The sequence below is a fragment of the Myodes glareolus genome, chromosome 9 (assembly GCF_982192425.1).
Source record: "Myodes glareolus chromosome 9, mMyoGla1.1, whole genome shotgun sequence".
Taxonomy (NCBI): Eukaryota; Metazoa; Chordata; class Mammalia; order Rodentia; family Cricetidae; genus Myodes; species Myodes glareolus.
Window position 1 is genome coordinate 39291008 of NC_142034.1, and position 18606 is coordinate 39309613.

The following is an 18606-nucleotide window of genomic DNA, read 5'->3' on the forward strand; positions in this document are numbered from 1 at the left end:
CACTGCAGGGACCCACTCCACCCTCCATGAGCAACAGAGCTGACACCGAGGTAGAGAAACGAGGGAAAACACTCCCTGATTTTTAATCTGACTTTCGATAACAGCTCAATGGGTGTCACACACACTTCCAGACCCTGTGTGGGAAACCCTGGTTGGGGAGGGGAAGGACAGAGACTCAGAATGAGGGTGAAGGGACCTGAAATCCAAGACCTGGGATGAAGAGGAAAGGGTGAGGGGGGCTACATTCCAATGGTTCCCCCCAGGAGGGGCAGCCAGAGGCCTGGATCCCACCACCCTCACCTCAAGTGCCTCAGAGTTGGGGGGGGTGATCGGGCACATGAGATGCTGCCATCTTTAGCCCACGTCCCATGGAACCAGGGGTGGGGCTGCAGGAGAGGAAAGTGGGCATCTCTCCTAACCCTTCCAGCCACTCTGAAGTGTGGGGAAGGGGAGCCACCACCTCTGTTTCAGAGGGAGGCTCAGAGAGGGCAAGTTACTAGCCCCAAATTTTGCAGGACAGCAAGGACTAGAACCCAGAATGCTGGGCTGCCCACGGTCAGGGCCGCTGCTGTTGTACTGCAGTGCCCTGCTGGGTGGAGGGAGTGAGATTCAGTAGGTGAAGCAGAAGAGAGAATCATGGATTCCCTCCCACACGGGAACACCATAAATTCCCCACCCCTACCCCTGCCCCCAGATCCCTCCCCATAACCTCTCTGGGTACCTGATTTCCTGGTCTGTGCACTGTAGCCCGGGAAAAGGCCGGGCATCCTATGAACCACTTTTAACAAAGGGTCCTTATTATCCTCCCAACTGGACCAGGGCTGAGGCTGAGGGGTCAACCCCAAGAACTCTCTTCGGCCAGGGCAGGGGACGTGGCACCACCATTTCTTCCTTCCTCCCTCCCTCCCTCCAAGTCCCCCATCAATCCCTCAGGCCATTCCTAGAATCTCCAGTATTATTATTTCTAAATCGGTACAAAACTGACAGTGATCAGCTCCGGTGACGAGAGGTAGAAACCCGGCCAGGCAGCCGGGGAAAATGGGGTGGGTGAATTAGGGCATAGGGCCAACCTGGTGTTAGGACAAGGGGTCAGATCCTGAGGGCCTCCACCTATGGGTGGGGTTGCATGCCTAGCTCCCTCAGGCACAAGAAGCTCCCTTAGTCTTTTCTCGGCTCTGCCCCTACACAGACTGATCAAGACAACCTGAGACCCGATGGAGGCAGAGTCTTAGGCAGTTGGACTGAGGTGGCACTGGGACACAGAATTACCACTGGCATAACCTGACCCCCTCCTGGGCACCACCTTGCCCACCACCCCCAGTCTCCCACAACTCAACCTCCCATAATACAGCAGACCATCCCAGTGCAGGAGGTAACGGAGAAGTAGGACCTAGCATCATGGAGAGAAAATTATCCTTACGGGAATTTCCTCTCCACACTGTCAAACTGAACAAAAGGAATTTTAGCCCGGGGGCCATCTGGCTTTGGGGTCAGGAAGGGTGAGGGGCACCCGGCAGGGACCATTGAGTTAAGGCTGGAAAGTAGGTGGTTGCGTCTCTGGGGGCTGCTGGGCAGGGAGGTCTCCCTGGATGAGGAAGAGCTCTGCCTTCTCTCCCTGACGGCTGTGGGACCTCAGCCCTCGGACCCCTTGGCTTTGGTCCTTGGGCCACTTGCCTCTCTCTGCCCTGTGCCGGTGGCGCTGCCAGTGAGAAGGCATTGCAAAGCTGCCAGGACCTGCGACAAGGGGATGGACGAAATGAGAGCCCTGTGAGCGGAGCTGGGGGACAGGGAGGGACACTGAAGGGAAGACAGGACAAATGAGGACGGACAGATACTTGAGTGGACAGACATTGCAAAGGGGGACACGTGGCAAAGACAGACACACTGTAGGGAAGATGAGCAGGGGCCCGGCCAAGACAGCACCTCCTCACCCCACCCTCCATTTCACACGCTCAGCCCTCAGATTGTGGCGCCCCCTGGGGCCGGGCACTACACTACAGCACTGAAGGTGGCTGTCCCAGGGAGACCCAGGTGGGAGGGGAGGACTAGGGAGTGGCGGGGAGGCTCCCTCTCGCCCTCTGATTCTCGTTGGGGAGGTGTGTGGCTGCAGGGGTGCTTCAGGCCGGGAGCCCAGAGTTCTTCTCTGGGGATTCCCGCTATAGCCCAAGTGTCCCGAGGGAGGCTGGCCCCGCCCTGCCCTCTCTTCCGCTGGGACAGTGCTGCAGCAGGGCGCACGCAGCAGCGTCACATGATGGCGCAGCGGTTGCGGCGCAGCGCGCCCTGGAAGCGCAGGGCGGCGTGCACGTGTTTGCAGCGGGCGCAGCCCACACTCTTGAGCAGCTCGCTGAAGAGCAGCAGGATGTGCCAGTTGTACTTGGCCGAGCACTCCACGTAGCCGCACTTCCAGGTCTTCCGCACCAAGTGCGACACGTTCCAGCGCGGAATCACGCGTCCGCGTTGCAGGTCGCGCTTGTTGCCCACGATGATGATGGGCGTCTCGGAGGTGCCGATCACCCTGAGGGTCAAAACAGAATTCTAAAGACGCTGCCGGTCTCAAAAACTACTGGACTCCGCGCTAGCATGTACTCTGATAGAGGTGCAGCCCCAGCCCCTTGGGGAAGGTTACATCTCTAAAAGGCACGTCTTTGGATACAAGAAAGTCGATACTATTGTCCATTTTACAGACAAGGAAACTGAGGCTTATATGTCAACTGATCTGAGGCCATGTACCCCCAGCCCCTGCTCTTCACTGATAGGGTAGCCATGTTAAAAGCAGGGGTCCCAAAATGAGTCAATAGAAGTAGGGTATGTGACCCACACCTACAATTACAGCACTAGGGAGGCCTGAGGCAGGGATTTTGAGTTCATAACCAGCCTGGCTACATAGTTGGAAAGAAAGGAAGGAAGAAAGAAAGAGAAAGGGGTGGGGGGACACGTGGGAACGAGAAAAGACATACATTTCCCTGTGACCTGTGTTTTCCCCCTTGCCCATGTCCCCTTTTTTGGAGACAGGCCACCATTAGGGCGCCCACGGAGACAACAGACGACAGCTCCTCACCTCGTCTCCAGGATCTGCTGACGGATAGTCTTGACGTACTCAAAGCTGTCAAAGCAGCAGATGTCATAGACCAGGATGTAGGCGTGGACGCTCCGGAGTCCCCTGCAGCAGGCATCTGCCCACTCCTGCAACACCCCCGGCCAATACCCCCATCAGAGCAGCCACGAGGCCTCCCAGCCCCCAGTTACCCTGTCAAACAGTGTTCTCACCTACCACCACACCGGAGCTTCCTACCCCTCCCCCGCAGAAGGCCAGGTTCCCCGTGCACATAGGTGCTCAGAGCTGTAACTTCCCCTCCCCAGTCAGGAGAGAGCAAGTCATAGGCTGACTGACTTTCTGGCCCACCACACTATCTTGTGAGGATTTGGAGATTAGCTCTGTCTAATTCATCCATCCATCCATCCAATCCTTTGTTCCACATGCATTTATGAATCCCCCTAAGAGCACACCCCTGACCGAGTGGTTCTACCTACTGTATTATCTTCCAAGGCTTAGATGAAGCTCCCACCCAGGACAGGGGGGAATTTGCCACCCTTCCTGCAAGCAGAGGACTGTGTCCAGTCTCTCCTGTGTCTGAGGTCATGGATTATACCCTAGTTACACCTATCCTATTTCTGTTTCCTCGCAACTGCAGTGAGCACCCAGGAGTGCCAGGACCCTGTTTTTGTTTTGTTTTCCATTTTATACACTCCCTCCTTTTGTCCCTTGTTAAGTGGGGTTTTAGCTTCTGAACAGCAGTAATCATACTGGTGAGCTCTCTCCATGGTGCTGAACTCCACAGCACCCGCAACCAGGAGCAAGGTAAATCCTATCCCTAATTTAACAGCCTGAATTGGGTTGCAGCCTGAATGCAAGCCAGGAAAAAAAAAAAAAAAAAAATGAGACTGGAAGCATAAGGGGGCGGAAGAGACACAGAACAGAAGCCTAAGGAGTTCTAGAAAGATGGGATTGCTTTTGTTTTGCTTTAAGGACTATGTCTTCCTATGTAACCCGAGTTGGCCCTGAACTCTTGGTCCCCCTGCCTCTGCTCTCAACTGTTGGGATTACAGGCATGCACCACCATGCCTAGCTTGCCTATTTAAATATTTTTAAAAATACTTCCGTCTGTGAGAACTTCTCATGGAGGGGCTTCAGCTCAAGATGAATAGGCCCTTGGAAAGACCTATGTGTTAACGAGAAGGTTCCTTAAGGACTAATTAGATAGTTAATCTGCCAACAGATGTAAGTGCAAAAGGATGTTCAGGAAGACAGACTGCAGAAAGGAAGTTCCCAAAGCTTTGTGGGGGCAAAGGAAACTAGGGTCTCTCCTCATAAGGGCCCACGGAAAAGAAGGGGAGGAAAGGGGTGCAGTGCAGTTGTAGGGAAGAGCCTGGCATGTATGGGATCCTAAACTCCATCTCTGACACACACAAAAAGGAAGGCCAGAAGTATGTGGAGGCACAGCTTCAGGCCCAGCTAGCATGCAAGAATTTCAGCTGAAGCAGAAGGGGGCAGACTTGGGTGGCAGCTGTAGAGTGTGGAGTCTGACTTCGGAATGGCGCTTCCAGCTTGGGAGATGCTGTGGTGGATTCCCCTGGGGAGATGATGTGGCATCTCTGTGCTGAGGTTTTAATTTTTGGTGCAGAGGCAGGATGCAGAGGACAGATCTAAGAACGTAGGGAGCCATAAATCTGCTTTCTCTCAGACCAGGAAACCTTGGATTTGGTGGGACACCATTACCAGGGGGCGGGGGCAGGTATCAGGGGCCTGCAGGCCTATGCATGCAATTTGCCTCCCGCCCCACGTAAGGAATGGAGACCCCTGGGAAGAGGGAGGGAGGATAGATCCCATTCTGCAAGCCCTCTCCCGGCTGCTGGAAAGAGGCTGCCAGACTGAGGGTGCAGCCCCACTCCCCCTCTAACACACTGCCTCCTCAAGGGGACCCCAGGATGCCTCCCACTCACTCCTCTCAGGAGGCTTCTAAAAGGGAACAACAGAAAGCCCCAGATTGGCTGGGCTGTCCCTCCACTCCTTGACTGAAAGGAGGGATGGAGAACGCTCAGCTTTCCTGCCAGTGTGCTCCACGGAGGGTTCTCATTTGTCTCCCCAGAGGCCAGCTGTGGGCTGGATTGAGTCAAAGGATGGACTGAACACACAGCCCAGGGGTAAAGAACATACTTATCACACACAAGGCCCTGGGCTCGGCCCTAGCTGACAAAGACAGAGACAGAGGCGGAGAAATGGGAATTGAGTCTAAGTCCGGGGATATAGTTTGAGGGACTCAGTCACCTGGCGTTAGCCATGAGTTTCCAGGCATCTCCTTCGCAGGCTGCCCATGCCCTCTAACTTCAGCTTCCTGCTCTGAAGGAGGAGAAAGGACTGTGGAAGGTAACAGGCTCAGACTCTAGGGAGCATTACTTTATTTTATTCCTAGAAAGCAGCCATCAAAATTCTTAAGGTTGATATTTGATTGTAGAGCTTTCGAGGTCCCTTCTTAAGACTTCTGTATTCAGAGTCCCTAACTGTGCTCCAGCAGTGGCATCTTTGAGATCTTAGCATCTAATATAAGGGTCAAACAAGAAGAAAAGGGTTACTAGGTGTGGTGACGTGCACCTTTAATTCCAAGATTGGAAGGCAGAGGCAGAAGGATCTCTGTGAGTTGGAGGCCAGCCTGGTCTATATAGTGAGTTCCAGGATATCCAGGGTTATGTATGTAGGGAGACCCTGTCTCAAAAACAGAAGGAAGAGGAAGAAGAAAAGGAAGAGAAGGAGGAGGAGAATCACACAAATATGGTGCTGCATGCTTTTAACCCTAGCACTTAGGACGTAGAGGTTGGAGGTTTAGGAGTTCAAGGTCATCCTTGGCTACAGAAAAAGTTCCAGGTCAGCTTGAACTACACAAAACCCTGCCTCAAAAACAAAAACAAAATCCCCAATAATAAGAACCCAAAACGGGCAAATGATATTAGTAGTTCTCAGAAAAAAACCAAACCAAACCAAAATCAGAAACGCAAAAGTTTTAACTATATAGAAAAAGCACAACCTTCACTACGCAAAGATAGACCACACCGAAAATATCCTCTCTCATCTTCTAGACCAGTGGTTCTTAATCTTCCTAATGCTGCAGCCCTTAATACAGTTCCTCATGCTGTGGTGACCCCAACCATAAAATTATTTTGTTCCTACTCTATAACTGTAATTTTGCTACTGCTATGAATCATAATGTAAGGATTTGTTATTTAGGATCTCTGATATGGTATCTCCCAAAGGGGTCACACCCCATAGGTTGAGAACCACTGTTCTAGGGTATCAAAAATCCCAGACTTTCATAGGCTACACATAGAACTTTTAGAGAAGGGACTTTGGAGACACTTTCCAAATTCCATGTCTATTTATCTTTTGAATTGGCAATGCCATTTCCAGTAACCGCTCCTGCAAATATAGCGACCTACGTGCAAACTGACTTATACATAGGCTACTTATTTATTTTGGCATCGACCTAGAGAATGAGACTGTCTTCCAGAAAGAGGCAGGAAAATATTAGCTCCAGTTACAATGTTAAGTGGGGTGGCGCACACCTTTAATCCCAAGATCGGAAGGCAGAAACAGATGGATCTCTTTGAGCCTGGTCTACATAATGAGTTCCAGGACAGCCAGGGCTACATAGAAAGACCACACCTCAAGAACAAATCGAAACAACAAACCCACAAATACAAAAACAAAACAAACAAAAACCAAAATGTTAAATTAAAGAAGCAAGGGTCAGGTTTCGAGATGCATGCCTGTAATCCCAGCTACCCTGAGGACTATGCAGGAGGATTTTAAATTCAAGGCCAGCCTGGGCAACATAGCCATATCCTGTCTTCTTAATGAAGAAGATAGAAGTCTGGGCATGGAGCTTGGTGGTAGAGTGCTAACTTACCATGTGGGAGACTCTGGGTTCTATTCTAAGCTTCAAACAACAGCCACAGCCCAAAACAAGACACGGGACTTAGTGGGGTTGATTTTTATGGAAAAAGGGAGAACGAATGAAAATACGTTTTGTTACTTGAGTGTCAATGAACCACCTGTGAGAAAGGCTAGGGAGAGTTACTACAGGGAGAAGGGGCAGAGGCGGAGCACCGATTGTGCGAGGCCACAGTTCGGGCATCTATGCCCCTGACACATTCTGAAATTAGTAAAGACAGATGCCAACCGAACATGAAAGACGTACTTGGGCATGGAGCCAGATTTCATCAAAATTCCAAGTGAGAAGTGGAAGGTCTCAGGCACACCGTGGGTCACATGCTTGGACCAGGTTTCTCCTTGGGGTGCTGAGTCAAATAGTCACAGCAGGATGGGCCAGCTGAGCAGGCCCCAGCCAGAGATGGCTGAATTTGCTGTCACAACTGGCCAGGGCTCGTTCTTGTCTCTATGAAATGCCCACAAGCCTCTCTGCATTCCTGTTTCTGTTTCCCCTGCAGCCAACTTCCTTCCAAGCCAGAGGGAGAGAGAGGTATGAAGGCTCTGGTTCTAAAGCTGGGGAAGATGCCTGGGGGCGGAGCGGAGTTGGGAGGGGGAAAGGGAGTGCAGGCAATGGGGATGGTTAAATCTAATTCTGCAAGGGGTCATGAGGCTGTCCTGGGGCTTGGGAATAAGGGTTCCTGAGAGAAAAGGCCTTGGGCAAAGGACCTGATTGGGGTCTCCAGAGTCATTGAGAACCTCCCTTCTCAGGTCTCGGTCTGTCCTGCAACCCTTCTACAGATGACAATGAGGGTGTGAGGCCATGGCAGGAGAGCTTATGAACAGGCGTTCATAAGCTGCCTCTACTTTGTTGAGACATCACCTTCCGTGACGCGGTACACCTGAGCATGCTAGACCCTTCCAGCCAGGGCTGCATTAGCTCCCCCATCACCTTCAATCACAACCTTCATTACATCTCACAGTAACTGTCTGTTAGCCTTTTTCTCACCAGACTATGAGTTCCTTGAAAGCCAACTCCATATTCTGATTTCGCTGACTATTCAGTCTTGGTGCCCAGTGCAGCGCCTGGCACACATTAAACAACCATCAAACATCTTTGAAATTCACTAGCCCACAAACGCGCAGCTTCTTGGGATGGCTTTAAAGAGGGAGGCCCAGGGTGTCCTGTAGAGTTCCTGGCAGTGGGGCCGGAGCTGGGGAGGTAGAGAGGGTTGGCGTCTCCTCTCCCCTGTTGCCTGACTGCCGACATGGGCAGCTTACCTGCAGTGTGTTGACAGGGAAGGCGCTGATGGGTGGAAAATCCAGGATCTGGAGGTCGTGCACGTGGCCGTTCATGACCACAGCAGGCAGGTAGAGGCGGCGGGCGGTGGTGGGCACACAGACCTCGCTGAACTCGTTGTATAAGAACTGGCGCACGATGGCACTCTTGCCCACACCTCGCGCCCCGAGCACGGCCACCCGGTAGGTGGAGACCATGCCTCCCGCCCCACTCCGCCACCGCGTCCTTGCCTGGGGCTCCTCCGGGCTGCATATTCCAGGGGCTGGGGGCTCAGCCACCGTCAGGACCAACCATTGCTCCCTCTGCTTGCCTCTGGCCCTCTTCGGCCACCACCTAGACTGGGGGGACAAGAGGTGGGCTCAGTGCTCTGAGTCATCATCCCTGGACCTGAGCCGTTATTTTTTCACCTCTGCATCTTTGTGGAAGCTGCCGTTGCCACTTGGAAGGTCTCCTTTTTCCAGAACAACTATCTCAATCTATTCCCCCCCCCCAAGCTTCTTCACCTTCCTTATCCATTCTTCCTGCAATCCCTGCTGTGCTCTGTGTCCTGATTCTCCTCAACCTGCATACTTCAGTGTACAGCGGAGAGAGCTCTAGCCTTGGATTCAAATTCCAGGCCCAGCCCCAAACCTGGGTCTCAGTCACATCCTGATTTCAGTGGAGGCCCTCTTGGCATCCTCAGGGAGGAAGCTCTTTTAATGCAGGGCCATTATTTCGGACATCTTCATTTTGTGGCTCTCGGGAGATAACTGCCCACAGCAGCCTCCAGTTACCATGATGACCCAAAATGCCCCTAGCATTTCCCAAAGTCCCACTGAACTAGATGATTACATTGACTCTGGAGAGCAACACAGTTGAGCACTGGCTGCTAGCCCGCCAACGCGGTTATCCTCGGTCAATACAGTACCCCTAAGGGAAAAGTATTCCTATTTGCACTTCAGAGAAGAAGGCTCTGAGTGCCTCAAACCACACAACTAGGAACTGCTGCTACTTTCTACAGGTCGCCGGGCTTATCATGTTTAAGTGCAGTGACTCTAAACAGTGACAGACTAAAAGCAGGGTCTGAGTCTTTGACATCCCTTGGAGCTCAGAGGGCCTGGCAGCACACAGCTGCTGCTCAGGAAGGGGTTGGACTTTTGAGATGAATTCATTAGTTTTTTTTGCTTGCTCAGTGCCTGTGACTTTTCGAGCTCGGACAAAAACCCCAGCTTTGATGATTTCTTTTAGCTGTAGGTCTATGGGTGAAACACCTGCTTTGGGGCCATGCTCTACACATATGTAAAGTGGAGCCAACAGCCCCCACTTCCAAGACAACCTAAGTAAATCTCTCAGCTGGAAGGAGACAATCTTCCTCCTGGGTTGAATGGTGACCACAGTTAGTAAATGGGTACAGGGAGGTGGATTTTCTAGGTCCTGAGGGTGCCTCAGCCTCTGTCTCTGTGTGTGTTCTGGAAGATGCACGTTCTTTTCATATATATGAATCTTTTCGATTCATAGCTGAATGTCCCCTAAGCTGTCCTGGTTTAAAGCATTCTATCTATTGGTATGTATGCATGTGCAATGGTAAATAAAAGACAGGGCTTGGAGTGACAGCCATCAAGGTTTGATTCCCAGCTCTGCCATTCACCTAAGTATGACCTTGGCCAAGAAACTTCCTAGGTATGGTGAGATTGTTCACGGAAAGCCCATGCCTGGCACAGAGTAGGTACGCAACAAACAGTGACTGCTAGTCATCTAAGGTTTTCCTAGATGCTCAGCTGGACTTCCTGGTAATCCTGGAAGGAGTCACAATTTACTGTTGTGTGGACTCATGTACCTGTAGTGTGCATGCCTGGGCACCCATGTGCATGTATATGATGCCTTTCATTTTGCTGACGAGATAAACCACCACCAACAAAACAAGACCCCAGAGCTTCAGGGAAGCTAAGTCTAGGACTCTAAGCTCCTTTGTGCCTCATGCATGTCCTTTCCCCAACAGGTGTTCTCTGCTGAGTCTGCTCCCAGCTGAGACAGGACCAACCCTCCCACCACAGGATCCCTTCAGGTCCTTAGGCCTTTGGGGCATTCCTGAATGCTGCCAGCTTGGCAAAGAGACTCAGCTGGGTTAATTACATAACAGTACAAGCAGGTGGGGATGGGGGAGACCTGGGCAATAAGAGAGGGCAAAGAACAAGGAAACGGAGTCTGGAGTCACTCTGGGTGTGGTGATTTGGAGGTTTCGGGATATACCCCTACCTGCAGATTCTCAAGCCCAAAAACCAACTCTTTCTTAGTAGTAACAGAAACAATAACCAGGTACAGTCTGGGAGCCAAGGAGCAGGGGCAAGAATAGCCTCCTAGACACGGGCCAGCCTCTGGAACTACCAGGCCTAAGTGTGGCCCTGTCCCCAACTCAAAGGGGACAGATATCTCCTCTTTCTTCTCAGGCACAGATCCTGGGTCTAAGCGTTTTACTAAACCCACATGCCTAGTTATGTGGGGTGAAAGGTCTGTCCCAGGAAGCAGGGCCCAAGCCCCCTGAGCTTCCCCAGGGCCTGCATTCTGCAGTGATCTGCAGATAGCTCCCGGCAAGAGACAGGGGTCACACACTCAGGCCACAGCCTCTTTCCAGTCCCTTCCTTGGCCTGGACTTGGGTCTCTACCTCACACTGGGAAGGTCAGGGGCTTCTGAGGATCCTAAAGGCCGGGCCCTACAAGCTCACGCGGTGTGTCCCCACCACGTTCGCACAGGGGTGGGGGCACCGGCAGATGCCGGGCTCCCGGTGACCCGATCGAAGGCAGGTGTGGGGGCTGCAGGAACCCCGCTAGCTTCCGGCCCCAGCTCCACTCCCGCGGCCGCTTCCTCGCCACCCCCGCCCCCCGCCTCCGGGCCGCCCCTCACCCCGCGGTCATCCCGCTCCTCCTCCTCCCGCTTACCCGGGGCCGTCCCGGCTGCCTGCCCCCTGCCCTGGCCGGCGCGGCCGCGCTCCCCCCGGGCTCCGGCGCTGCCTTGGGCTCCCCCGCCCGGGGGGAGACTGAGGGGCGCCTCCCGCGGCCCGGGCGAGGCGGGCTGGGGCGCGGGGGGCCGCAGCACTGAGGGTCGCTCAGCTGCTCGCCCTGCGGAGCGCGCCGCCCCACTCGCACCGGCGGAGAGGGAGGCGGGCGCGGGGGGATCCGCTGGGTCCCCGAGCCCGACAGATTCACTCGGGCGTCGCGGGACCAGCTCCCCAGTCCCTAATCTCGACCTTCATCTCCCTCCTGACTCTTCCTCGAGAAAATGTGGCTCGAACCTGGAGGAGTCGGAGGCGGGGACCGAAAAGGCCCCGGAGCCTGTGGCTTCATTGCGATTCCCTGCCCTCACAGCCACCCACCCTGCCCCCAGCTGAGCTCTTGGTTCCCCTCCTCCCCACGGTCTGTCCTTCCGACCCTTACCGGTCTAGTCAGTCAGTGACTGGCAGCTGCCCAGCGTGTGTCCTGCCCTGGGTGCTGACATTCAGGTTCTTTTGCTCCTCCACCCCCCGGAGGACGGGGTAGAGGGTGGTCACTCTCGCCTTTCACTGCGGCAGGGAACAGCAGGCCAGGCTAGCGCCAAGCAAAGCTGGGCCCCTGCCAAAGCATGACCTCCACTCCTCTAAAACTGCAGTCCCTCTCCTCCGTGAGATCCCAGCATTTGCCAGGCTTGAGGGCGCAGTTTCTCTGGTATTTATTCTCAAGCAATCTTCATCAACATATTTTTAATCAGTAGGTAACATCCCAGTGTGCTAAGAGCTTTACCTAAATCATCAAGTTAAATCCCCAGAACATTCTATGAAATAGGCTCTGTTTCCCCCATTTTACAGATGAGATCATTGAGGTTGAGAAAAGATGAGTAAGTCATTGTATTTAAATGCAAAATGTGGAATACAAAGGCTGAGTCACTAGCTAGGCAGCTACGGAAAAGCTCAGCAGAGGGCTCACAGTCCAGTGGGGAAACCAAAGACAAATCCCTGTGTTCGAAGTCAAGGTGTCTATCTGGGAGGGCAGAGCAGGCTGGTCAGTTCTTTAGAGGGGTCAGCAGAGGCTTGGCGCAATTGTAGGGGCTTTAGGAGAGAGTCCAGAGACCTGACAGAACCCCACAGGCTGGAAGAATGGGGGTCAGAAGATGTTGGGAGAGTTTAAGACAAGGTGTCTGGCTGCAAGATGTCAGCCTGTTCAGGTGCTTACCGCCAAGCATGAGGACCTGGGTTTGGTACCTGGGTTCCAAAGGAGAGAACTCCCATACATCCTCTGACCTCGTACTGTGACTCGTGTGCCTTCTTGATTGCTTTCTGCGCCCCTAAAAGAGTCTCAGAGTGGTTTAGGAGGACAGTCTATTGTGGCCAGAAGGAGAAGTGGTGGGCAGCCAGGAAGGAAGCAGAGGTGAATGCTAGGTTAAGCGCATTTTTCCCCCTTTGCCTTTTTATTTAGTCCACGGGATGGTGCTGCCTACATTCAGGTGAGTTTCCCCGCTTCATTGTTAAACTCTGGAAATACCCTCACAGGCACACCCAGAGACGTGTTCCTGGGTGATGCCAAATCCAGTGAAGTTGACAAGGAAAACTATCTCTCACCCAAACTGCCAGGAGTTTGTTCTTTGTTCTGTACTGGATGGATGGGAAACAGGGAAGCATTCTGGGATGGATGGGAAGCAGGGCATCACAGCTGGGCATTAAATGGGTGGCGAGGAGAAACCGGTCTGTGCCCATCCGCCAAGGGTTTCCCCCATTGTGACTGCATCCTCCTCCAAAGCACCAACTGTCTCACAGACCCTCTCTCCCTTCTCCCGTTGGGCTCTGTGTTTTGGGCATTTCCCCAACGGCTGTCTCCATCTCTGCTGGGAAAAAAGTGCAGTGGTCAGAAGCCTGGCTTCCCAGTCAGACAGCTCTGTATTTGATTCCAGCCCTGCCCTGTGCTGTGTGTACAAGAAGTACACACAGAGCCTGTACTTATGAAACAGATTCTAGTTCTTTCCCCCACTGTTGCAGACAAGGCAGAAATGAGCCAAAGTGTGTGATGTCTTTACACACCGCACAGTATGGAGCCCAGTGTGTGGTCTTATCTTTCAGGATGAACACCACTGGCAGAGAGAGAGCATTCCCATCTATTCTAGGTGGGCTCCTGGAGTTAGGATGTGGGCTTGAGGGCTGGGAAAGGTCGGGGCCCCTCTCTCAGAGCACCACTTTGGGGCTGGGTGGGGATTAGATGTGACTGTTCCCAAGGGATTCCAGTAGAATTAGTGACATCCTCTAAGCTTCATTAAATAAATCATCCAGGACACCCCTTCCTACTGCATCTCAAAAATATTTCATTCCCGTCTTGCCTGAGGATTGAAGCTTTCAATTATTCCCCCAGGACATAGGTCCGTTTCAGCTTGAGGACTAGAAATAAGAAATCTTGCAAGCCTCTACCCTACAGATTATGGGACTTCATACTAGCCTTCAGTGGTATGTCATTTAAAGCACTGCTTTTATTTAAAGAAGAAACAGTGGTAGTATTTTCCCTGAATTGAACCTAATTCATTTTGCTCTGCTGAGAGCTGATTTGGCCCTGTTTACTCATCTCTGTCACTAGGATTACCTTGTTGGGAAAGCTAAATGGGTTTGGTATTTGGATCTGTCTGCCTCTGTGGCTGTGGTTCAGCTGAGGATTCCTGGTGACTGAGGGGCAAGCTCACAAACTCAGGTTCTAGGTGAGCAATTGTGTGTGCCCTCTGTAGCATCTGAAGCCAGGGCATGGAAGGAGACAGGCTAGACCCGCCCGTCCCATCAGAGGCCTGCTGCAAGTGTGAACAGGAGAGTCAGCTAATACTGATCCTTGCCTTTCGGTCCTCCATACCAAAAGGCACTCTTGGTTAAGGTGTTAGGGTCCTGCCTGAAGACGGATCTGATCCTTGGCAGTGTTGTCCCCAAACGATGCTCCCTAATCAGCTCTTCAAGTCACTTTTCCAACTAAGAATCTAGGTCTGACTAACCCCCAGCTGAGTCTTCCCCCTTGTTGGCAGCATCAAGAACGGCAGGGCAGAAGCTAAACTAGAAACCCAAGGAGGCCAAGTCCAAAGCCAACTCAAAACTTTTCAAGAAATGTCCTTGCTGCTAATACCATGTCCGGGGGCTGGCTGGGATTCTAGGATTAGTGTTCAGGAGATAGAAATGGGTAACAACGGGGGAGGTGTGATCTTTCCCAAGCGCTATACCAGCTATTAAAATAAACAGGCTCTTGCTTCTTAGAGCTGAGGGTGGCAGGGAAAAATCAGGGTCCAGGCAAGACCGGAAGTACTAATGCAAGCAGTGGGAGGAAGGCCCAGACTGGAGGGTCCTCAGCAACAATGTACCTGAGGCCCGTCCTAGGGGCAGAGAACAGTGTAGTCTCTGAAAACAGGTTTAGGTTGGGGGTGTGGGAGGGTGGTCAGCTGCTTTGAGCATATGGCCCTCCTCAGGACTCAGCAAAGCTGGATACAGTGAGTGGGAGGGGAGAAGCTTTTATGGAGCGAGAGAGAACTGCATGCAGTCAGATGTGGGGCCACATGGTCCTGAAAAGCAGGTGATGCCACGTTCAGATGGGCAGGGTAAACAGGTGTTGTGGGCACCGAGTGCTTTACCATTCTACCACAAGTACTGCTGTGGATGAGCATGGGGGAACACTAACCTTGGCTATTAAATATTTTTAAAGCAATTTATTTAGTGTCTGTGTATGTATGGGACACAGGCATGCAATGGTGTGGGCTTGTGTGTACTTCTGGGAGTTGGTTCTCTCCTCCCATGATGTGGGTTCTAGGGATGTGAATCAGATTCTCAGATGCCTTTCCCACTGGGCCATCTCACCTTCGCCCTGACTCACTCATCCAATACGAAGATAAATCATTTCTGAAAGCTCTGCAGGTGACTTGCACCTGAGCTGGGTGTCTCTGGGGACTTGACCTTATCCCGGACAGAGCCCAAGACTGCTCTTCAGTAGCCTGACCTGAACTTCATTCAACTTAGAGACCCTTTCTTTCTCAGGGTTCCCCTAGTACTTGGAAGTCCAGTAGAGGGCCCCAGCTGCCAAAAGCAGCTCATTGTCTAGACAGCAAAAGCAACTTTGAGCAATTAAGTGCTGAAAATCCAAACCCCGTCTATATTTGTGAGATGTTCAAGGACTTGCCCAAGGGCCTCTTCAAGCAATACAAAACAGTTCTGGATATCCTGGGCTGTCCCATTTGCTTGGGAACATGCTGGCCCTGGGTTCAAGAGGCTTTTGCACCTGAGTGCTGAGAGACATTCTGGGTAACAGGTGCCACGCAGCAGCCCCACTATGTTTCTGCCCTTGGCTATGCTGGTAGATACTGACAATCCAGGGGGATGCGGGACCACCACTACCATTCTACCCAGTGTCTGGGAACAGCTGCCAGAGAGGCTGGCTTCCCTGCACACACCTTCCTATGGGAGGTGACTTGAGAATTGGAACACCAGGTGACTTCCAGAGATAAAGGTTTTTTCTTAATCCTAATTTCATCTGGCTGAACCCCTGGGAGGGCCAGGACCATTAAAAAAAAAGGGTGACTAATGTCTCTTCTCTGGTCAGCTGTTTTATCCTGGGGTGTCAGACCTGAGAACATAGTACACACACAGACTTTATTTTGTGTAAATGAGTTTATTGATGAATACACAAGGAAGTCCCCCCCCCCCAACAAATCCCAACAAGAACAGAAGAATAAGCATTCTTAGGGCAACCTCTACCCTCACACACCTGGTTCCAGCATCCCAACTTCACAACACAGACACACGGACCAGGCTTGGCTGAGGACAGACACTCAGGGACTCTGACCCGGAAGAGCTCCAATGTGTTTGCTTCCCTGCCCTCTTAACTTCAGTTCACATCAGAGGCTTCTTAGACCAAGGAGAGAGGATGCAGGAGAATCTGGCTCCTGCTCTCCCAATCTGGTCAAGAGGGCCTGGAGGGAAGCGGTGGCAGGGGCAGCAGACTGCCGTCTCTTCAGGAGGCCCTTTCATGGGAAGCAGCATCCCTCCCTAGCTCTGCCTGGGGTGGAATGAGAGGTGGCTTCACCAGGGGTCAGGCATCACCAAGTGGCTCAGTTAGACCAGCAGAGAACAGCAGTTCTTATCCGACACAGGTAGAGAGGCCTCAGTTTCAGGGGTGGGCACACCCTGGTATAAAACTGTTCTCTGCTTGCCCGGGCACAAACTCTTCTTTCAGGAACTACAGTTTGCTTTGAGATGAGAAAACTGTGTTTGTAGTGTGAACCCCTTACACTACTCATATCCAACTGACTCCATGAATGAGTCTCAACAAGGGAACTTTGTCAACTTGCTTTTCCACCCAACATATCACCAACCTACCTGCCTCCCACACAGCCTTGCAGCATTTCCTATTCCCGCATGGTGAGGGAGGGTTGTATTTCCTTTCCACCAGCCAGCAAAGATTCTCAAAGCTTATGGAACTTGAGAGAAGCTTTGCAACTGGGAGGAAACAGGATCATTCCAGCCACTCAGTTGAAGGAAGTTGGTTTCTATCTGGTTTTCCACACCCTCTCCTCTGGATCCAGCGGGTTAGGACTGAGTCCAGCATGAGGATGAGGTCTTTGGACCCTGGCATGCTTCTGACTTGAGCAGGGAACTCTTAATGGACCCTGACTACAAGGTGCCAGGCTGTGCCACATCTCTAACAGTGTGAACAGTACTCAGCAGGGTAGTGGGTATGAGGCATTCTTTGATGAATCATATCAATGTGCTACGGGAGGGGACTTCACATCCTCAGCCCTTTGAGAGATGACAAGAACTACATGGCCTTCTGGGATGACCTTACTTTGCTCTGGAGCTTGAGTACCATGGATGAAGAGCAGATCAGGGAGCTGAGGGACAGCGAGAACTGGCAACCTCTCTACACTCACTGCTGGCCTCCAGAACTGTGCTCTAGGAGAGCCTGGCAAGTGTTAGCTCCGCTCCACTCCTGCTACCTGGATGTGTATTCAGGTAACTGAGATGTCAACCGCCACCTGCCACCGGCAATGGTGGAGCACCAAACTCAGTATGGAGTATGCAAAGAGCCACAGGCAGGCACAGGAAAAGAACAACAATGAGCCGGCCATACAGGGAAGCGGATGGAGCTTTAGGGAACCAGCCTCAGCTCTGCTACTCAAGAGCCAAGAGGCCTCAGCAATAATCTTTTTTTCCTGTTACCTTTCTTTGTAGAAAAACAAGGTTGGATAAACCATTAAAGTCTATTTTGACTCGAGAACCCTGACTTTTGGTGTGAATTGACCCTGAGGAACAGAGGGAAGAAGGCTAGAGGAGGGCACTGTGGTTCTCACTCATCTCCTCTCAGCTCCTCAGTCAGTGTGATCACTGGGGTAGCGCAGGGAAGGGAACAGCCTTCTACTATCTCTCGGTTTTGTGCCTACAGGCCCAGGGTCCCTGCACTCGGAAACATCAACGAAGACCACCACTGCCAAGCATGGAGTCATCAAATGAGATAGCATGGGATATAAGGGAGCTTGAAGGCTTGGCCAAGGAAAGAATCTGGATAGAGGGGAAAAAGAATGCAAATGACCAGGAGCAGGGTTGCCACAGATAAGAGAACCCCCCTCCCCATAAGGGGCTGGGGCCATACCTGTATCTCCTCTAAGACTGATGGTCAGTTAACCCTCCCTACTCATGGTTCTACCTCAATTTCTCATCTGTACAAAAATAGAAAACAATAAGGTGCAGTTTATGTTTCAGTGACACTTTTCCTTGCTTTAATTAACTTGTTGCCTTTTTCTGCTTGTGAAATGAGCTTTTGATTACAAAACATCAAACTACACTCAAAAGAGGGTGTAGAAAAGGCTAGCCATTGGCACAGCATGGAGAAGCTCACAGGGAAGGGCTGAGAGCAGCAGCAGGTGGCAGAACTGGGGAATGACAGAAGCAGTGGTTACACATATCACAGGAAGCTAACCTATTCAACGGGGTGAATGCTAATGTCAGCACAGGGCGACTGGTCACTACCGGGGTGGGTGGCGCAGTGTTTGGGTTCAGGCTCTACACAGCAGTACAACTTCTTTCAGTTAAGAGTTCTTGGCTTGCACCGATTACAGGGTGGCTGAAGGGTACAGGACCCATTTATTAGTTTTTCAAAATGCTGTCATAGACCTGGTAGATGTACTGAGAAACTTCAGGGGCTCTGCACTTCAGCGACAGCTGTGAAAAGAAGGAGAAAGGAGATTAGTATGGAGATGGAAATAATCCAAATATTCAGGTCAAGACTGTTTCTGACATTCCAAGACACTCTACGGCTGGAACAGCTAAACAGAGTTCACATTAACACAAACCATGGACTTCAAAACTTCAGCGTT

At 51.9% G+C, this 18606-nt stretch overlaps 2 protein-coding genes across 7 annotated transcripts in view; both read right to left on the minus strand.

Moving 5' to 3' along the window:
- Positions 1 to 51: 51 nt before the first annotated feature.
- Positions 52 to 11942, minus strand: Rasl10b (RAS like family 10 member B). Of its 3 annotated transcripts, none has more exons than XM_085695559.2 (4): positions 11691 to 11942; positions 8261 to 8612; positions 3059 to 3183; positions 52 to 2515 (listed from the first exon to the last, which is right to left on the minus strand). In XM_085695559.2, exons 2-4 carry the CDS (start codon positions 8474 to 8476, stop codon positions 2245 to 2247), a joined length of 612 nt encoding a protein of 203 aa, XP_085551685.1. In that variant the 5' UTR covers positions 8477 to 8612; positions 11691 to 11942; the 3' UTR covers positions 52 to 2244. The 3 variants fall into 3 exon arrangements, with proteins under 3 accessions (XP_085551685.1, XP_048293769.1, XP_048293770.1); XM_048437812.3 differs by having other exon boundaries at positions 8261 to 8617; positions 11691 to 11941; XM_048437813.3 differs by lacking the exon at positions 11691 to 11942 and adding an exon at positions 11196 to 11370 and having other exon boundaries at positions 8261 to 8617.
- A 6038-nt stretch (positions 11943 to 17980) lies between these two features.
- Positions 17981 to 18606, minus strand: part of Ap2b1 (adaptor related protein complex 2 subunit beta 1) — a 111933-nt gene continuing 111307 nt past the window's right edge. For all 4 annotated transcript variants that reach the window (XM_048437816.3, XM_048437818.3, XM_048437814.3 and 1 more), the window contains one exon: positions 17981 to 18451. In XM_048437816.3, coding sequence (XP_048293773.1) covers positions 18377 to 18451 — 75 coding nt within the window. In that variant the 3' untranslated portion in view covers positions 17981 to 18376. The remainder of the gene's footprint in view (positions 18452 to 18606) is intronic.

Excerpts from the sequence above, each read along its gene's own strand:
- Rasl10b (XM_085695559.2), bottom strand. The coding sequence starts at position 8,476 with ATGGTCTCCACCTACCGGGTGGCCGTGCTCGGGGCGCGAGGTGTGGGC. Across the intron at positions 3,184-8,260 it reads TCCCTGTCAACACACTGCAG|GAGTGGGCAGATGCCTGCTG; the intron begins GTAAGCTGCCCA and ends GGGGTGTTGCAG. Across the intron at positions 2,516-3,058 it reads CAGCAGATCCTGGAGACGAG|GGTGATCGGCACCTCCGAGA; the intron begins GTGAGGAGCTGT and ends TTTGACCCTCAG.